At 34.8% G+C, this 17561-nt stretch overlaps 3 protein-coding genes and 1 non-coding gene across 4 annotated transcripts; 2 read left to right on the forward strand and 2 right to left on the reverse strand.

Moving 5' to 3' along the window:
* Window positions 1-1920: 1920 nt before the first annotated feature.
* On the forward strand, window positions 1921-4487 carry LOC18026431 (CBS domain-containing protein CBSCBSPB2). Its single transcript, XM_006410764.2, has 2 exons — window positions 1921-2191; window positions 2730-4487. Exon 2 carries the CDS (start codon window positions 2773-2775, stop codon window positions 4405-4407), a length of 1635 nt encoding a protein of 544 aa, XP_006410827.1. The 5' UTR covers window positions 1921-2191; window positions 2730-2772; the 3' UTR covers window positions 4408-4487.
* Window positions 4488-4693: 206 nt separating this feature from the next.
* TRNAL-UAA lies at window positions 4694-4776 on the reverse strand. The gene has a single exon. It is a non-coding gene; the product is annotated as a tRNA-Leu (tRNA).
* Window positions 4777-6051: 1275 nt separating this feature from the next.
* LOC18026432 (AT-hook motif nuclear-localized protein 11) lies at window positions 6052-7358 on the reverse strand. Its single transcript, XM_024148379.1, has 4 exons — window positions 7112-7358; window positions 6717-6784; window positions 6174-6305; window positions 6052-6078 (listed from the first exon to the last, which is right to left on the reverse strand). The coding sequence occupies exons 1-4, from the start codon at window positions 7356-7358 to the stop codon at window positions 6052-6054; spliced, it is 474 nt and encodes a 157-aa protein (XP_024004147.1).
* A 5743-nt stretch (window positions 7359-13101) lies between these two features.
* On the forward strand, window positions 13102-15428 carry LOC18026433 (leucine-rich repeat receptor-like protein kinase PXC1). Its single transcript, XM_006410766.2, has 2 exons — window positions 13102-14443; window positions 14563-15428. The coding sequence occupies exons 1-2, from the start codon at window positions 13108-13110 to the stop codon at window positions 15255-15257; spliced, it is 2031 nt and encodes a 676-aa protein (XP_006410829.1). The 5' UTR covers window positions 13102-13107; the 3' UTR covers window positions 15258-15428.
* Window positions 15429-17561: the final 2133 nt, after the last annotated feature.

A 17561-nucleotide genomic window follows, 5' to 3' on the forward strand; every position in this document is an offset into this window, starting at 1 on the left:
CCTCAACCGACTCGTTATGATCGATATGGGTGAATATTTGTCCTTTTGCTCGAGCTCCTTTTCCTTTTGCAAGACTATCCATCCGGACATTTTCACTTCTATGAGATTGTTAATACTATTTTTGTCAACATAACACAGTACTATTAATATAAACACGAGAAAACTCAATCACAGTGACAACAAATACTATAGTGGTGTTCATACTTCTCTCATGCAAACTGAGACAATGCCAAGTGGAAACCAAGTGCCATCTTCCTTTGCTTAAAAATCAAGGTGATAGAGAACAACACTACACTAAATATATACAATGCTTAATTTATTACATGTGTTTTTTTCAACCGTTCCTTTCCTTTCCCATGTCTATATATTTATATGTTGATCTATTTTCTGGATCAGTTGTTCACTTTCATCTTAAAGATCGTTTATTTCATATAATGTGTCAATAATTTGTTTAATGTAAACCACCCAAAAACCGTATAAAAATTTCATCAATTAGAATTTTAGTTTGTATTAAAATATTCTTTTAAATCAGTGTAAATGTACTAATCTGAGGTGATTTTTCTAGCAAATGTACAAATTCTCAGAAATATTTTAACACCATTTTTTATGGTACCATACATTTTCAGATTTATTTTGCATTATATTATACTAACTGTTACATAATATTTACTATTTAGTCGAGTAAAACAGAGAGCTTCGGCTCTCTCATTGGATAGCCCTAGTCAAATGTTTGATTATATTGCCTAAAAGCTTAAAATCATTAAGGGCTAGTTATCACAACATCGATGAATGACAAATGAAGTGTGTGGCTTGGACCATGTCATAATAGTCTGGTACACATACTATCCAATGGATGATCAAAACGTCGAATGAGTACTCCCAATCTCAACTTGAAGTTGGAAAAGTAGATTTCGCTAACAATATGGAGTATGCACCATCTATAAGTCGGTTGTTCTACTGACATTATAACTTCTTACAAACATAACACATAATACCATGCATGAAAAACTGAATTAGTTCCTTTGTTTCTTAAATTTTTGTTTCTTTCATTTTCCTAAATTTCTTACTCACTCAAATCCAGAGAAGGTACCAAAAGACTGAAAGAGTTATATTCATATTTTTTTTGAAAAAAAAGTAACCTAAAATTTCTGGACCGAAATTCATATGTCTCTCTATCAAAATTATCCATCTCTTTTTCAAGTGAGAATCAAATTAGAGAATTTAAAGACATATAATCTTTAGAGAACATAAGAATTCGACACTAATCTTTTTTTTATGGCTATGATTTGAATGACTTCGACACTAATGACTAATCCATTATGTATACATTCGAAGTTGGAAGTTTTATATAATATACTACTCACTATACAACTAACAAACACGACCTACACATTCTTTTTAATGGGTGGCAAATATGCCAACGCGATGGTGCATAGAGTTCCCTTCACCTCTTTTTTTCTTTTCTTATTAATTCAACTTTTCTACCTTATTTTTTATTTATAAAAAACACATGAATATAGAAAATACAGCTGTATATAAACCTATTTGTCTCGGTAAGGCAGAAGTAACGCAAAATGTCATTTACCTTTTTTTTTTAATTAAGAAGGTTTGGTCATAAATCACTTATAGCAATCTTATTTTGCTAAAAGTAAATGGTTTCTTATCACAAATTTCATCGTTTTCTTTTTTAAAACTCACAGTTTTATCCTTTAAAATCGTTTTCACTCTATTTGGTAAATAAAGTCAACCAAAATTAATTATCTACTAATTACATAGCTAGTACACCCAAAATGTATTAACATAGCTTAATAACAGATTTATTGCATTCATCTTCTTTCTTTTTTCGGGGTGAGTGGTAGAACCACGAGACACGTTATTAAGAAAAACGCTAAAAAGGAGGAAAAAAAAAAAAAACAGATAACAAAGGCAACTCTCTTATTTCTGGAATCAAACCCCTTTCTGAAGATCAATCATATAAATCTGTGATTGAAGTTTCTCTGATGATTTGATTTTGCTCGTGAAACGAAAAGACGATTTTTTAAAGATTTTTTGGTTTACAGCTTCAAATTTCGAAACGTAATTCCCAATTTGATTTTGAAAGAACACCAAAACACCAACCCTACAAATACACACATTACACCAACGGAAATTTCCAAGCTTTTCAAATCCTCACCGTCAATCTAAATCGCCGGTCAGTATCTTCGTCTCTATCTGGATTTTCGATTGCTCATTGAGATAGCATTTCATAGCTTTTTAGCTGATAATGTATTTCATTTGTATAATCTCTCTGTTTCCGCTTTAGTTGCTGGATTAGATTCTTCCATTTGGGTTCTTGATGAATCACACACAGAGCAAACCGCCAAATTTGAATTAGATTTCCGGGAATTTGTTGGATTTGTGTGTGTTAATCTGCATCAATTTGTCTGAATGTCCAAAATCTAGAAATGAATCTGTATTGGCATAAAAGGACATGCATTGCTTGATTTCCTTAATTGTTTTGTCTTTGTCATTAAAGAACGTAATCCAAGTTGTTAAAAACAGTTTTGATCATCAAAAATAGGATTTTTTTCCTCTTGAAGAAGATGTAAAGGATTATGATTCATGCTAAATCAAATTCTTGCTATGTTGTTTTTGCTTTTGCTTTAGGTGGTTAGCCACATATCTTCTTGTGTTTGCTTGAGGAGAAATTTGTCTGTTTTAATCATTGTCTGACTTTCTCTGGCTTGTAGATTGATATATGGGTGATTAAAGGCTTCTCATACTCCTAAAAACATGACTACTCAGAATTCATCTGGAAGGAGAAGTATTTCTAGTGTGAGACGGGGAACATCAGCTTCCAAGAAACCTGTTCTCCAATCCGAGGAGAGTGGAAGCAGTAGCCTGAACGAGAACATATCCAAACCGGATTCACCTCTTGCTCAACCGGTTCCTAATGGCGAGAGAACAGTCAAGAAGCTACGGTTATCTAAAGCTCTCACTATCCCTGAGGGAACCACTGTCTTTGACGCTTGTAGAAGGATGGCTTCTCGGCGTGTTGATGCTGTTCTGTTAACCGATTCAAGCGCTCTTCTTTCAGGGATTGTCACCGACAAGGACATAGCCACGAGGGTGATCGCAGAAGGGTTGAGACCAGAACACACCATGGTGTCGAAAGTCATGACAAGGAATCCGATTTTTGTCACCTCGGATTCACTTGCCATCGAGGCTCTTGAGAAGATGGTTCAAGGGAAATTCAGGCACTTGCCAGTTGTGGAGAACGGTGAAGTCATTGCATTGTTGGATATCACAAAATGCCTCTACGATGCGATTTCTCGGATGGAGAAAGCCACAGAGCAAGGAAGTGCTTTAGCTACTGCAGTGGAAGGCGTTGAACGTCAATGGGGAAGCGGGAACTCTGCTCCTTATCCTTTCATCGAAACATTGAGAGACCGTATGTTCAAGCCTGCATTGTCAACAATAATCACAGAGAACTCAAAGGTTGCACTCGTGTCACCATCAGATCCTGTCTTCGTAGCTTCCAAAAGAATGAGAGATTTGCGGGTTAACTCTGTGATCATCGCTGTTGGGAACAAAATCCAGGGGATTCTAACATCAAAAGACATTCTCATGAGAGTTGTGGCTCAGAATCTGTCTCCTGAACTGACTCTTGTTGAGAAAGTAATGACACCAAACCCGGAATGTGCATCAATGGAGACAACCATCCTCGACGCCTTGCATATAATGCACGACGGGAAGTTTCTGCACCTTCCGGTTTTAGACAAAGACGGATTTGCAGCAGCTTGTGTTGACGTGCTGCAGATAACTCACGCGGCTCTCTCAACGTTTGAGAACAGCTCAGGAGCTGTTAACGATATGGCGAATACGATGATGCAGAAGTTCTGGGACTCAGCTCTCACGTTAGATCCACCAGAGGATTACGAAACACACAGCGAGATGTCAACAATGTTGATAAACTCAGACGGAGCAGATACAGGGAAGCAGTCTTGTCAATCTCAAGGACTCTTGAGCTCGTTTGCTTTCAAGTTCCAAGATCGTAAAGGGAGGGTACATCGGTTTAACTCGACGGGTGAGAGTTTTGAAGAGCTAATGTGTGTTGTGATGCAAAGATGTGAAGTGGATTCTGGCCTGCAGATTATGTACCAAGATGATGAAGGTGACAAGGTTTTGATAAGTAGGGACAGTGATCTTGTTGCTGCTGTTGCTTTTGCTAGGTCTTTGGGGCAAAAGGTTTTGAGACTGCATCTTGATTTTACGGAGACAATGTGTCTTGAGACGATTGCAGATTTGTCTGAGGGAAGTTGCGGTGGAGGCGGTGGTTGGGATTGGTGGCGGACTGGCGTTGTGACCGGGGCTATTGTCTTGACGAGCATAGGTTTACTTGTTTACTTGAAACGTTCCAAGAAATAAATATGTTGAAATCGAAACTGTGCTTCTTGTCTTCTTTTTTTAACAGTGTAAAGCAATAATAAAAGATAACCTGTTCCTAACTTTACTTATGTTCATTGAGCATGCAAGATTACGATTGTGCTGAACTAGTTCAACTTTCAATGCCTTTATCTTTATGGGGTACAAATACAACTAACAATACTTTGTTGAGGTTGATAAACCATCTGCGTAAGAACAATTTGGATAAAGGAGAAGTAGTTGTCGAGCCAAAAAGAAAAAGAAAAAAAAACTGGTTCAACTTCAAAAATGCAAGCTGTGGGGTTCGAACCCACGCGCACTTATGTGCAGAAGAACTTAAGTCTTCCCCCTTAACCACTCGGGCAAACTTGCTATTCGTGCTATGTAATCACAATATGTGGTATTAATCCACAGTCTTAATTGAAGAATCAGTCAATCACCAATAACCAGTTGCTTCGGTTAAGTGAACGGTAAAACCGAGAAGGCAAACGACTCTGGTAACTGTTAAAAAAGATCTTCGATTAAATTTTGCATCAAATGTTCCTAGCCACCTTCAGATAGTTTAACACAAATAGATTGTTTTCTCTTTCTTTGTGGGCTTTTGACATTATCAGTTGGAACTAATTTCAAAACAGGCGATTGAAACAATGGAGCCTTAATGAAGAGCAATTTGCTAACAGAAAACAACCATATGTCAATGGAGATCATAAGATTCACAAGAAATTTAAGAGTAAAACTGAAAGTAGATTTTAAAAGAAGGGCTACGTACTGTCATCCATAAAGGCATAGCTATCTCAGGTTTCTCTTACAAAAATGAAAAACTATTCCCCAAAAAGGGTTCAACAATCAAAGCATAAACCAACAAAGAAAATAAATAACTTCTTTCTAATACTAAAGTTGAATCCCTTCTTTTTTCAACAAATCCATTACTTAATCATCTCAAATGTTTTATTGTCCATTGGATTATGAAGAACCCAATGTGCTAAATGTTTTATGAAAATTTAAAAATAAAAGATCATAATGAAAATATAAGTACATTAATTATTACATTAAGTCTAGATGCATCTTGCTAGCATCAATTGAGTCTTATACGAATATGAAAAAACAGCTAATTAATATCCTTATAAGGATCTTATTAACTTAGATTTGGATGAGATTATGGGCTAAGTTCAGATCCTTAGTTGTACCATCCGAGGTTCAAACAGAGAGAAGGTTCACTCATTTCTTGTCGATGGACTTGTCCTGCGGATGTGCAAGTCAAAGCGTTTGGTATTGTGGTTGCAACAATCACAGATTTGGACTCTTTGTTCCTATTTGAAGACGTCTTTACGATCAACGGCAAGAAGCTTCCAACCACAACCTGTAAAAATTAAACCATAAGACAGAAATGTTCTGACGTTTTATATTAACACACAGAGAGAATATGCTTCTCTTTTTTGCGTGGTTCTTACATGGACTGGACTTGCTGCAATGAGTCTACCGGCTAAAATACCACCAAAGACACAGCCATTAACTCCAGCGATCGTAATTCGCCACCCTCCGGTCTCATTTCTGACTCCTCCGCTTTCAGTTACCACCATTGTACCTTTCAGCGATATTATCTCATACGCATCCTACACCAAAAAAATAATGCTATCGATCATCTTCCTATCCAAATCTATGGCTAACGAGGTTCTTTACATTCATGCTTAAACAACTTATAATCTTATACATTGTGAGTATTAAGAAACCAAGATTGGAATGCAAGAACGAGTTCATCGTATATTTACCTTAAACGTCAAGACATTGTGATTGAAGCCGACAGGTTGAATCTTGACGTTAGAAACCGCACCATTTGCTGACAAAACGCAGATCCCTCGGGAACCGTTTTGCGTGAACGACATAATCCTCTCGATTATGTCCTGTAGAAAAACAACAAAAGACAATATACTCGAGTTGAACTTTGTCAGCAATTAGCCATTTCATATCCCATAGCTATCATTCATCTAAATAACCGTATTTTTCATTTTAATTTTAAAGTTACGTTTGTTTTTTTTCAAACCTTGCATATGTTTACGAGAGTCAAAAGTTTCTTTGATTTTTTTTTTGTTAATCGGGAAATTTCAAATTCAAACCCAAACTAATCTTCCAAATCCCATAATTAAAATATACTAGTTATTTTGTAATGAATATTTTTACATCATTTGTTAATTAATTAATGTTCAAAATTATTAGATTTGATTTGACTAATGGATAAGTTTGATAATTTGTTAATCTGGAAATTTTAACAACAAAATTCTAAAACATCGACTGGAATAGGTAAATATGAATACCTCTTGGGTATTAATTGTGAGCATATGTGCCCTGAAGTCCCATCCTCCATGACTCACAGACCGACCATCTTCAATCCAAAACACATTCGAAGTTTATTAGAAAAAAAAAAATTTGCACAACTGTTTTTTAAGTTTTAGTCGTTAGTGAACGTAACTCATGCATATTCTCACAAGTTCTAGTCATTATCCTGATCTCTAGCACAAGACATGCCATAATTTTGACATTCAGAGAAACTGAGATGTTCTTTTTGGATTATCAAAAAGTTCAGGATTTCTTTATCTCGAAATCTCTTGTTAATTTAGTCCCTTTCAGCCAATATCGAAACTCGAATAATTATAGCTATCGTTATAAATTAAGAGTCATATATTGTGAGACCGTAAGCTCAAAGTTTTACCTCTTCTCTTCCTCAACAATCTCTTTGTCGAGGATTCCCCTGGCGTTCCAAACGGTTTGATCGAGTTTGCGTTGGGATCGTACTTCCTCGGCCTCCCTCTTTTCCTCTTCATCGACGTATCTCCTGTTTTGGTCTCCTTCTCCATCTTGACCAATGACCCTTCAGCAGTCACTGTGACCGGAGCAGCGTGAGAGTTTGGGCTTGAGTCCGACATTGACACAGTAGTGGTGCTCTCGTTTTGATCCATGGTAGAGACTAAAAATGAGAGGTAACAAAAAGAGCTTGTGATTTAGGAGAATTAAAAAGAAAGAGTTTGTGATTATATAAAGACTCTTTTTATTTGACCATAGGAAAAGGAAATATAGTGATTGTTTGGAAATTTTATTTTATTTTTTTCCTAATATTAATATATGTGAAATTAAAAAAATAATTTTTTGAACTTTCACTTTATGTGTATACGTGTGTATAATATTAATTGAGATAAGTGAAATAACTTGTAAATTTTGTCTAACTTAGTTTAAGATAAATTCATTTTTAATTTCTATATATAAAGATAATTTTTATTTATGAATTCTTTAAAAGGTAAAAATGTAAGTGAAATTAGCTGATGACAATTTTGATAGATATTACTTAATTCAAATTTATGACTCAAATATTATGTGTCAAAAAAATAGATATGTTGCACGATAGTTTTTGATATAAAAATTTAGATATGACTAAATACTTTTTTTTGGAACAATTTTCGGTATTTTGAACAAGGATATGATCGAGAACGTAGATAATTTGGTCAAAATTTGATTTTCAAAATCATTTCGTTGCCAATAATCTACATATGATCATTTTTTTACTTTTTAGATATAACTTTACTGTGTTCTCTTTCGTCTTTGTAAACGGTTTAAATACCATGACTAAAAATTCTAAATGTCTTTTATTGTTTTGGATTTTCTGGGAACTATATTTCCCGGCAAGCTTACGAGCATTATATCGAATATAGGGTGCATTACAATCAAAAAATATGTAGGCATGTAGCTCCAGACGGTTGCACTTTCTCGTTCACATAGATGTAGTATAGTATTAGAGGGGGTTAGTGTCTGAAAATAAAATTTATTGAAATTCTTAGTTAAATTCAGTATATATAATAATATAAAAAAAACATGACAAATAAGTACTAATTATCACATTAACTTATGTTACGTGGTAGTCTTTCTTACAAATATCAATGTCTATCGGTGGAATACCTCTGACCAAAACATATCCTCTGTAATTTATTTTATTGGTTTTTCCAACATTTTTTGTATCGTATAAATTAACATTATTTATAATTAATATTCAATGTGTATTAAATTTTGCAGATATTGGATACTTAAATTCATGAAATAAATTGCAGACAAAAAAAAATCATCATTTGAGCAAATCCATTTGTACTCTATAAGCAATAACAAATTCTTTGTATAGAAAATGAGCTAAGAATGTGAAGTCTTAACACAGAAAGTAAATACATGAGTCAACAACTATATATTTGTTTCCCATTTTGAATTTAATTTATATAAATATTTATAACATGTATAATACAAAGTTATATAGAAAAAAATATTATGGCTAAAAGAAGATAAAAAGGCCAAGTGATATTGTTTCTAGAAGAAAAATCGAATCTATATTTGGAAAATATTAGCAACTAGGTATTTAGCCCGCGACTTGCGCACGCCTAAAAATTTTAAAAATAAAAAATAAAAATTTATGCTATAAATTTAAAATAATTAAAACAACTATTTAAGATATAAAAAATCAAAATAAAGTTAACTAAAAAAGTAAATAAAATTCGAAATTAATTACATAAAAAACTTTATAACTGAATAATCCACAAACTAATTTAATTAAAATAAATTTTAGTTTTTCGTTTCCTATTTTTTCCTCTACATTATTTTTTTTCTTTCTTCTTCATCGTTTTTTCCTTATGCTTCTTTTGTCCATATTTTTTCTTGTTTTCTTTTTCATGTCGTATTCTTCATTTTCTTTTTCTTCTTCCAATATTTCTTATTCAAATTTATCATTCACATATTTTTTTTTATTATTTAACACATTCGTCTTCTTCTTCTTTTTTGTTTTTACGGTTTATTCTTCTTCTCCTTATGATTTTTTTTCATATTACGTACTCTTCATACTTTTTATAATTTTATATCTTTTGAGGCTGAGAAAAAAGATAAATACATATTTCAAACTTAAAATTCTCCTTAAAAGTGGGTTATATTTATTATTAGATAAGAAAGCTGCATTAACTTTTGTAGCTTGCTCCTTTCGAACAATCAAAAATATTTTTGGATAATCAACTTTAAAAAAGAGCTTAAACATATATACCAAAAAAGAAATTCTCAAAATTTCTTAATGATGCTAATAACAAAAATATCAAAAATTATAACAAATATCAAAATAAGACTTTAAGTAAAATGGAGTCTCCACAAAAGGGTTGTGACATTTTCACGGTCCCAAGATTTGCAGATTTTTGTATATAATTAATCATCGATTTCTTTCACATTGTTGTGCTATAATATTTATTTGTTACCCTATTAAATAATTTTTAAAAATAAAGAAAATACAAAATTAGATGGAATTAAATCCTTCCAACATACAAACTTAAGAAAACTTAGAATTTTAGCTACTTAAACATAAATTTTACATCTCAAATATTTTTGTAAAAATTTTGGATAATTCATATATATTTTTTAATAAAACTTAAAATTTATTAAAAAAACATATAAATATTTAATATAAACATGTGAATACATATAAAACATATAAATATATATGAATTATCCGATTCAGAATGGTATATAGGGTAATTCCATCTAATTAATACATGCAAATCGGATAATTCATATATATTGTTTATTAAAAAACAATATCTAAGTATTTATCAAGACTTACTTAAAGATTAAAGGAGTAACATAACTATATATGATGATTTTTCATTTTCTAATGTTTTTTTATAATTCATATAATTATTTTTTTAAAAGAAAATAATATCTAAGTATCTATTAAGTAAGATTTACTTAAAGATTTATGGAGTAACATAATTATATATGATGATTTTCGAGTTTTAATATTTTTTTATAAAAATTAATTTAAATAAAATTAATTTCATTTAAAAAAAAAATCATGATTTTAGTTGTAAAATCGTGATTTTTGATTTGATAAAATCGTAGATTTTGATCTGATTGAGATATAATCATGTATTTTGATTTGATTTAATATTATTACAATCTATATATAATCGTGATTTTAGTTGTATTTTTGTTTTTTTAAATTAAAAATAATTTTAAGGAGGGGTAGAAGGTAATTAGCCACTTTGAGATTCAATGAGAAAGCTTTAAACAAAATTTTTACTTCACTTATAATATATATGATTTATAAAAATTAATTTAAATAAAATTAATTTCGTTTTAAAAAAAAATCATGATTTTAGTTGTAAAATCGTGATTTTTTATTTGATAAAATCGTAGATTTTGATCTGATTGAGATAAAATCATGTATTTTGATTTGATTTAATATTATTACAATCTATATATAATCGTGATTTTAGTTGTAAACAATTTTTTTTTAAATTAAAAATAATTTTAAGGAGGGGTAAAAGGTAATTAGCCACTCTGAGATTCAATGAGAAAACTTTAAACGAAATTTTTATTTCGCTTATAATATATATGATATGATGAATGTGAAAAAATGTTTTCTAAACAAAAACAGCCACAAATGCAAATTATCAAAGTCCGGTAATCACTTGTAGTTTTATATAATAAAAAAATCTTTGTTTCTATTTTTTTAATTATGTCAAGTACTAAAACTCTAATAAAAACAAACAGTTGAAGAAAATTTGAACGTAAAACATGAGTCAGTCAACGCTCATTCTCTTTCAAATCCATATCACTCACTTTAAGCCCATGTGTGAAGACCCATTAGTGTACCTGTACATGCACACACACCCCAAGACCCAAACTGAAAGAGGGGCTCAGTCTCTTGAAATCCATCAGCTTTTGTACTGCATACAAATGGAGATCTATGAGCCCAAAGATTTATATGAGCAAGTATTGTTATTTCCATCGATGAATTGAGTTGATCTTTAATTTCCAACTAGAATCTTATGTTGTTATAATTTGGAAATTTGAGCTAAGTTAGTCTTAGAAGCAGAGGGTAAAGCTTTACTAATGGCAGTTCAAAAGCACAAAGTTCATCGGTTTCCAGCAGATTAGATAAGAAGGTGATTGTCAGGGCCTAATCAACAATTTAAATGGAGGGCTTCACCATCCATAATCTTTGGATGGATATCTCCATGTGGGCTTCCACTTCTCAAACACTTAAATTCCAATTCATTCAAGGATGTTTCAATGAATCTTCTCACTCTTTGGCCACTTCTTGGCAAAGCATTGTCCACCCAATGGGGTTTTCTATTCTAGCTGTATTCATCTTCCGTATGGGCTTAACACCAAATTTGTAACGTGATTATGTCTTTAAACAAAATAAGGTCATGCTTTATTTAGCGTATATTGTATAACTTATAGTACACGTAAACTATGTTTCCGAAAGGGTCTTTCGTGCATCAACCATTTCGACTTGGTAATTTGATGTCTTTAAAACTCTGATTAACAAGAATGGAGATGTACAAAACTTTAGTAAATTTTCAATGATTAAACTTATTTAAAAATAGATGAAAATCACAACGCCAATTGCGCCTTGATTTTCTCTTTTTATATTTTTACTTTAAATCTGTTAAAACATCTCAAACAATGTCGGGTTGGTTAAAAGAAACAAAATAAGAAGGGAAAGAGTATGGAAATTGGGGGGAAAAGTGAAGGTGCAAGGCTGACTTTGTCCCTTCTTTTTCCAAACATCATTCAACTGTCGCGTCGTACCAATCATGCATCCACCATGTTATTTGTTATTTTTTTGTCGGTACACAAGTTAATTTCGATTATTTGATTCTAACGAGATAAAATACATAATAATTTTTCTTTTATATGTATAGTGCTCATAGTCATACCCGAGAATGTTGTTTTTGTCGATTATATCAACATATACTAGTTGAAATGACGAATTCACTAGTCCAATAAATCAACAACTATGTTCTTGTTTTAAATTTGAAGTTCAAAATTTGAAATAATTTTGTAAATCTTAGATTCGAGTTGTAGAGAATTTCAAACGCAATTGCATGCTAAAAGAAACATCAAAATCAAGTTCAAACACACATTATAATCTGAACCCTGTTGTGCAGTAGTAAGCTAATCTATTTACACATAAACTTAACAATATCTCATAGTGAAGCGAATTGCACCAATAGCTTGAGACACAAAAGCATTAGATACTGTGGATAACTTTTTTTCATACTTTGGGTAAACTTTTTGGGCGTTGTAGGGTTATGTTCACCCACACCGAGGAGTGGAGAACAGCAATCATTCACACAACCACCATTTTCCTACTTTTTTCCTTTCTTTTTCCACTTCTCACTAACTCATAATTATATACCATCATCTCCCTCTCTTTTTTACATCCGTAAAAGTTGTATACCGAAAATACTAAAACTGATTAAAGAAAATTTCAGTTGATATTAGTTGATACACCTTATTGTAGCATAACATATGTTACTTCCTTGGACAATCCTTCTGTGTTATTTGTATATTTAACATAAAAGTATGCATTATTATATGTTCTTTGTCTTCCTGACTTCCTAATCAATGCTACGTACAAAACCTTTGTCTTTTTATTCTTTCTTCAGTTTTTGTTTTATCCATATTTTCTCCCCCTTCGTTGTTGGACTGCTCTCTGACACTGCCTTCAAAAAAAAAAAAAAAAACATAACAGGACCATACGAGAAAAAAAGAAGATTATAGAAAAGAAAAAGCAAAAATGCAAGATTCCATCTTTTTGTCGTTTATCTATCAATTTCTGATTTTTAAAAAGAAAGATCATTTCTCACTTCACACTCACTCTTCTCTTCCCGCCAATCCGCCATGGTTAAACCTCTTCCTCTCCTCCTCCTTCCCCTTCTTCTTCAGCTCTCCATCTCCTTCGCTCTAAATGACACAGATGCCCTCACACTCTTCCGCATCCAGACCGACACACATGGCAACCTCGCCGGAAACTGGTCCGGCTCCGACGCTTGCTCCGCCTCTTGGCACGGCGTTTCCTGCTCACCGTATTCTCGCCGTGTCACCGGACTCTCTCTCCCTTCTCTATCCTTACGAGGACCCTTAACCTCTCTCTCCTCCTTAGACCAGCTCCGTCTTCTCGACCTCCACGATAACAGACTCAACGGCACCGTTTCGCCACTCACAAACTGTACCAACCTCAGGCTCGTTTATCTCGCCGGTAACGATATCTCCGGCGAAATCCCCAAAGAGATCTCTTCCCTCAAGCGACTGATTCGTCTCGATCTCTCCGATAACAACATCCACGGAGTAATCCCCAGAGAGATTCTCGGGTTTACCCGGATTTTAACAATCAGGCTCCAAAACAACGAGTTAACGGGTCGGATCCCGGATTTTTCTCAGGTGAAATCGCTTCTTGAACTGAACGTCTCTTACAACGAATTGCACGGAAAAGTCAGCGACGGTACAGTGAAGAAATTCGGAGACTTGAGCTTTTCCGGTAACCAAGGACTATGCGGGTCGGATCCGTTACCGGGTTGCTCTTTCACGAACGACCCGGAATCTTCCAACACAGATCAGACCGTGCCGTCAAATCCAACGTCGATTCCGCATTCTCCGATCATCGCCGGAGAACCGAAAATCCACGGCCATCGAGGGTTAAGACCTTTAACAATCGCCGCCGTTATCGGCGGCGGTGTGGCGGTTATCGTCGTAGCATCTTTCGGTTTTGCTTTCTGCTGCGGAAGATTAGACCGTAGTGGCGGATCGAAACCCGGAAGCTTAGAGAGTGGATTCGTCGGAGGAGGAGGAGAAGGGAAGAGACGAAGCAGCTACGGTGGAGGCGGAGAGGAAAGCGACGCGACGTCGGCGACAGATAGAAGCCGGCTTGTGTTCTTCGAGAGAAGGAAGCAATTCGAGCTTGAGGATCTGTTAAAAGCATCGGCGGAGATGCTTGGGAAAGGGAGCTTAGGTACGGTGTACAAGGCGGTGCTCGACGACGGATCAACGACGGTGGCGGTGAAGCGGCTCAAAGACGCGAATCCGTGTCCGAGAAAGGAGTTCGAGCAGTATATGGAGATCATTGGTAGGCTTAAACACCAAAACGTCGTCAAACTCAGAGCTTATTATTACGCTAAAGAAGAGAAGCTCCTCGTTTATGAGTATCTTCCCAATGGAAGCTTATACTCTCTTCTTCATGGTTAAGTCTCTTTCCCAAACTTTTGACCAATTGGGTTACTAATTATTGCTATGATCTGTCAATTTGAGTAATCAAAATTTGATCTTTTGTATAAAAATTCGATCTTTTTGTTGGTTCAGGGAATCGAGGTCCAGGGAGGATTCCATTGGATTGGACGACGAGGATCAGTCTAATGCTAGGAGCAGCGAGAGGCTTAGCCAAGATTCACGACGAGTATAGCATCTCCAAGATTCCTCACGGAAACATCAAATCCTCAAACGTTCTCCTCGACAGAAACGGCGTCGCGTTGATCGCCGATTTCGGTTTATCCCTTCTTCTAAACCCGGTTCACGCTATAGCCCGACTAGGAGGCTACCGAGCGCCGGAGCAGTCGGAGATCAAACGCCTCTCTCAGAAAGCCGACGTGTACAGCTTCGGCGTGCTGCTCCTCGAGGTTCTCACCGGAAAAGCTCCATCTATGTACCCATCTCCATCGAGGCCTAGATCGGCGGCTTCTGTAGCGGTGGAGGAGGAGGAAGAAGCGGTGGTTGATTTGCCGAAGTGGGTTAGGTCGGTGGTTAAGGAGGAATGGACGGCGGAGGTTTTTGATCCGGAGCTTCTGAGGTATAAGAACATAGAGGAGGAGATGGTGGCGATGCTGCATATCGGTCTCGCCTGCGTCGTGGCTCAGCCGGAGAAACGGCCGACGATGGCGGAGGTTGTTAAGATGGTTGAGGAGATTAGGGTTGAGCAGTCTCCGGTGGGAGAGGATTTCGACGAGTCAAGGAACTCGATGTCTCCGTCGTTGGCCACCACCGAGGCAAGTTTGGTTTAAGTCCGCCACTTTGTGAAACATATGTATCGCTGGATTTTGTTGGTTTCAAAGGTTATTGCTTTAAATTTTAAATTTGTGCGACTCTATCGAAGTTTGTTTTAGCTATGATTTGTGTCTTCACGGTTAACGATTTTGTTTTGTGGATTCATGGAACCCGCTTAAAGTAGTTAAAACCCCATTAACGGTTACTGTTGGAGCTAGATTTGTCACACAAATCCAACCTATCTAGAAAATTGTTAAATGGACCGGTTTAGCCCACTCTTTTGTGTGGCCTAATATTAAATTATTGGTCCATTAACCACCAAATCTCATATTTATAAACTAAGTCAAAAACATTGATTAAGTCAAATATCTTTGATGAAGTTAAAGATCTTAGACCACCTCCAATGGGGTTTCTTTCAAGGTTCTTAAGCTAATTAAACATTAAAATTAAAGATAAAATGTTTTTTAAGAGTTGAGACGGTTCTCATGTAAGAGATTTAAGAGACTATAAGAGACGCTGATGTATCATAATATGATTGGGTGAAATATAATTTTATTTTTTTAATTAGTTTTTGGGTTTAGAATTCTTTCTCTCTTTGCATTCGAGAAACACTAAGAAAAAAAGACGATGTTTGGGTTCTGAAAAAAATGACGATGTTTACGAAGAAGACGATGTGAGGGAGCTATGCAAATCGAATGGAGAAAAGGTTGTCTCCTGCATGCATGTCGAATCGAACTTCATCACCGGCGAGGAAGCTCTGCATATTTCTAGGTTTAGAAAATAATTGGAGAGAAGGAAAGCTGGGTAATTTTCTTTGTATCTCTGCAATTTTTGTTTGAGTTCATCCGAATTAGATGATTTGGTTAGTTAGGAATCATCTTACACTAATCTAATTGGGTTTCGATGTTGCAATTGTGACTTCCAACCAAACCACCGACCATCCCGAGGCTGACAAGTTCCGATGTCTCCAACCACAAGCTCATGTTCAGTTTATAAATGTGGTGAATGAAGACGGCGGTGAAGAGGCCGTGACAGCCGCCGCAGCAATCGAATATGGAGGAGATAAGGCGGTTTACAGAAGTAATCGATGCTCAGGACAAATTGTGTGGAGAGGTATATTTATTTTCTGCTTTGAAGTTTATGGTTTATCTTCTGCTATGATGTTTGCGATTGATGGTGTGTAGTTAGAGTTATGCACTGCATTCTCTCTTTTATTAAGACACAAGCTTCTAGCTTCTTTATTCATCTCTTGCCTTCTCTTTTATTCATCTCTTTTCTTCTTCTTTTTTTTTATCTCTTTCCTTCTCCTTTAAACAAGTCATTTTCTTCTCTTTTAAACACTGTTTTCTTCTCCTTTAAACAGCCATCGCAGGAACATATGGATTTACTAATCCATATAGTGACTCTGGCTTCATGAACTTCCTAAATAGTCAACAAAACCCACAAGCCCTTCAACCCACTCGGTATGAAAATGTTTCACCAAGTATTGATCTTGGAATTTTTTTTTTTAAGAACCTCTGAATTCAGAGACTCCCATTGGAAGCTTCAAAACTTAAAAACTCTTACAAATGTATATACAGCTATAAGTAACACAAAAAATATTAAAAAATTTGGTGAGAACCCCTATGGCCGGTCTCTCACTATTGGAGATGGTCTTATCTCCTCAATAATCTCCACGTTCCTAAAGAAAAAGAGTCAAAGCTTGATTTGAGGAGCACGTGCAACAACAATAAGCGTGGTATCACCTCCACGCTATATAAAAGGGGAAGAGAGGACACCAGCTCATACACATGAGCAAAATAGAAATAACACCAAAAACCAATTCATTAATTTACTTCACTTTGTTTTATAAGATGAACGAAATCATTCTTCTCTCTCGTTGAAGAGGAAAGCTAAAGAAAACCAGCACTGTTTTTCCTTAATCATTTTATCAAATATATCTTTGTATTTAATAACGAAAAACATCACGGGATATTTGATCTAATAGATCACGCAAGAGTATAGACGACTAAACACTCTTCGAACTTGCTATTTACTCACGAACACATCTCATTCGAGATAAACAAATAATCAAACTACGTAAAGACTTGATCCCTTAACGCCCTTAACGGGTACGTAGAGAGCTCGACTCACGACTTCAACTACTTTACTAAATTCTCTCGAGATCTAGCTAGTCTATTAATTTTTTTCCCTAAAACTATACACAAATTTCAAGCGTGAAATTTAGCAACAACAATTACTGTTAAGAGGAGGCCCACTAATTACTCTTTAAGACCCATATATTTTAGTTTAAATTAACAATCGCTATTGAGTTTAACTAT

Source organism: Eutrema salsugineum, unplaced genomic scaffold (genome assembly GCF_000478725.1).
Source record: "Eutrema salsugineum unplaced genomic scaffold, Eutsalg1_0 scaffold_10, whole genome shotgun sequence".
In the NCBI taxonomy this organism is placed as follows: Eukaryota; Viridiplantae; Streptophyta; class Magnoliopsida; order Brassicales; family Brassicaceae; genus Eutrema; species Eutrema salsugineum.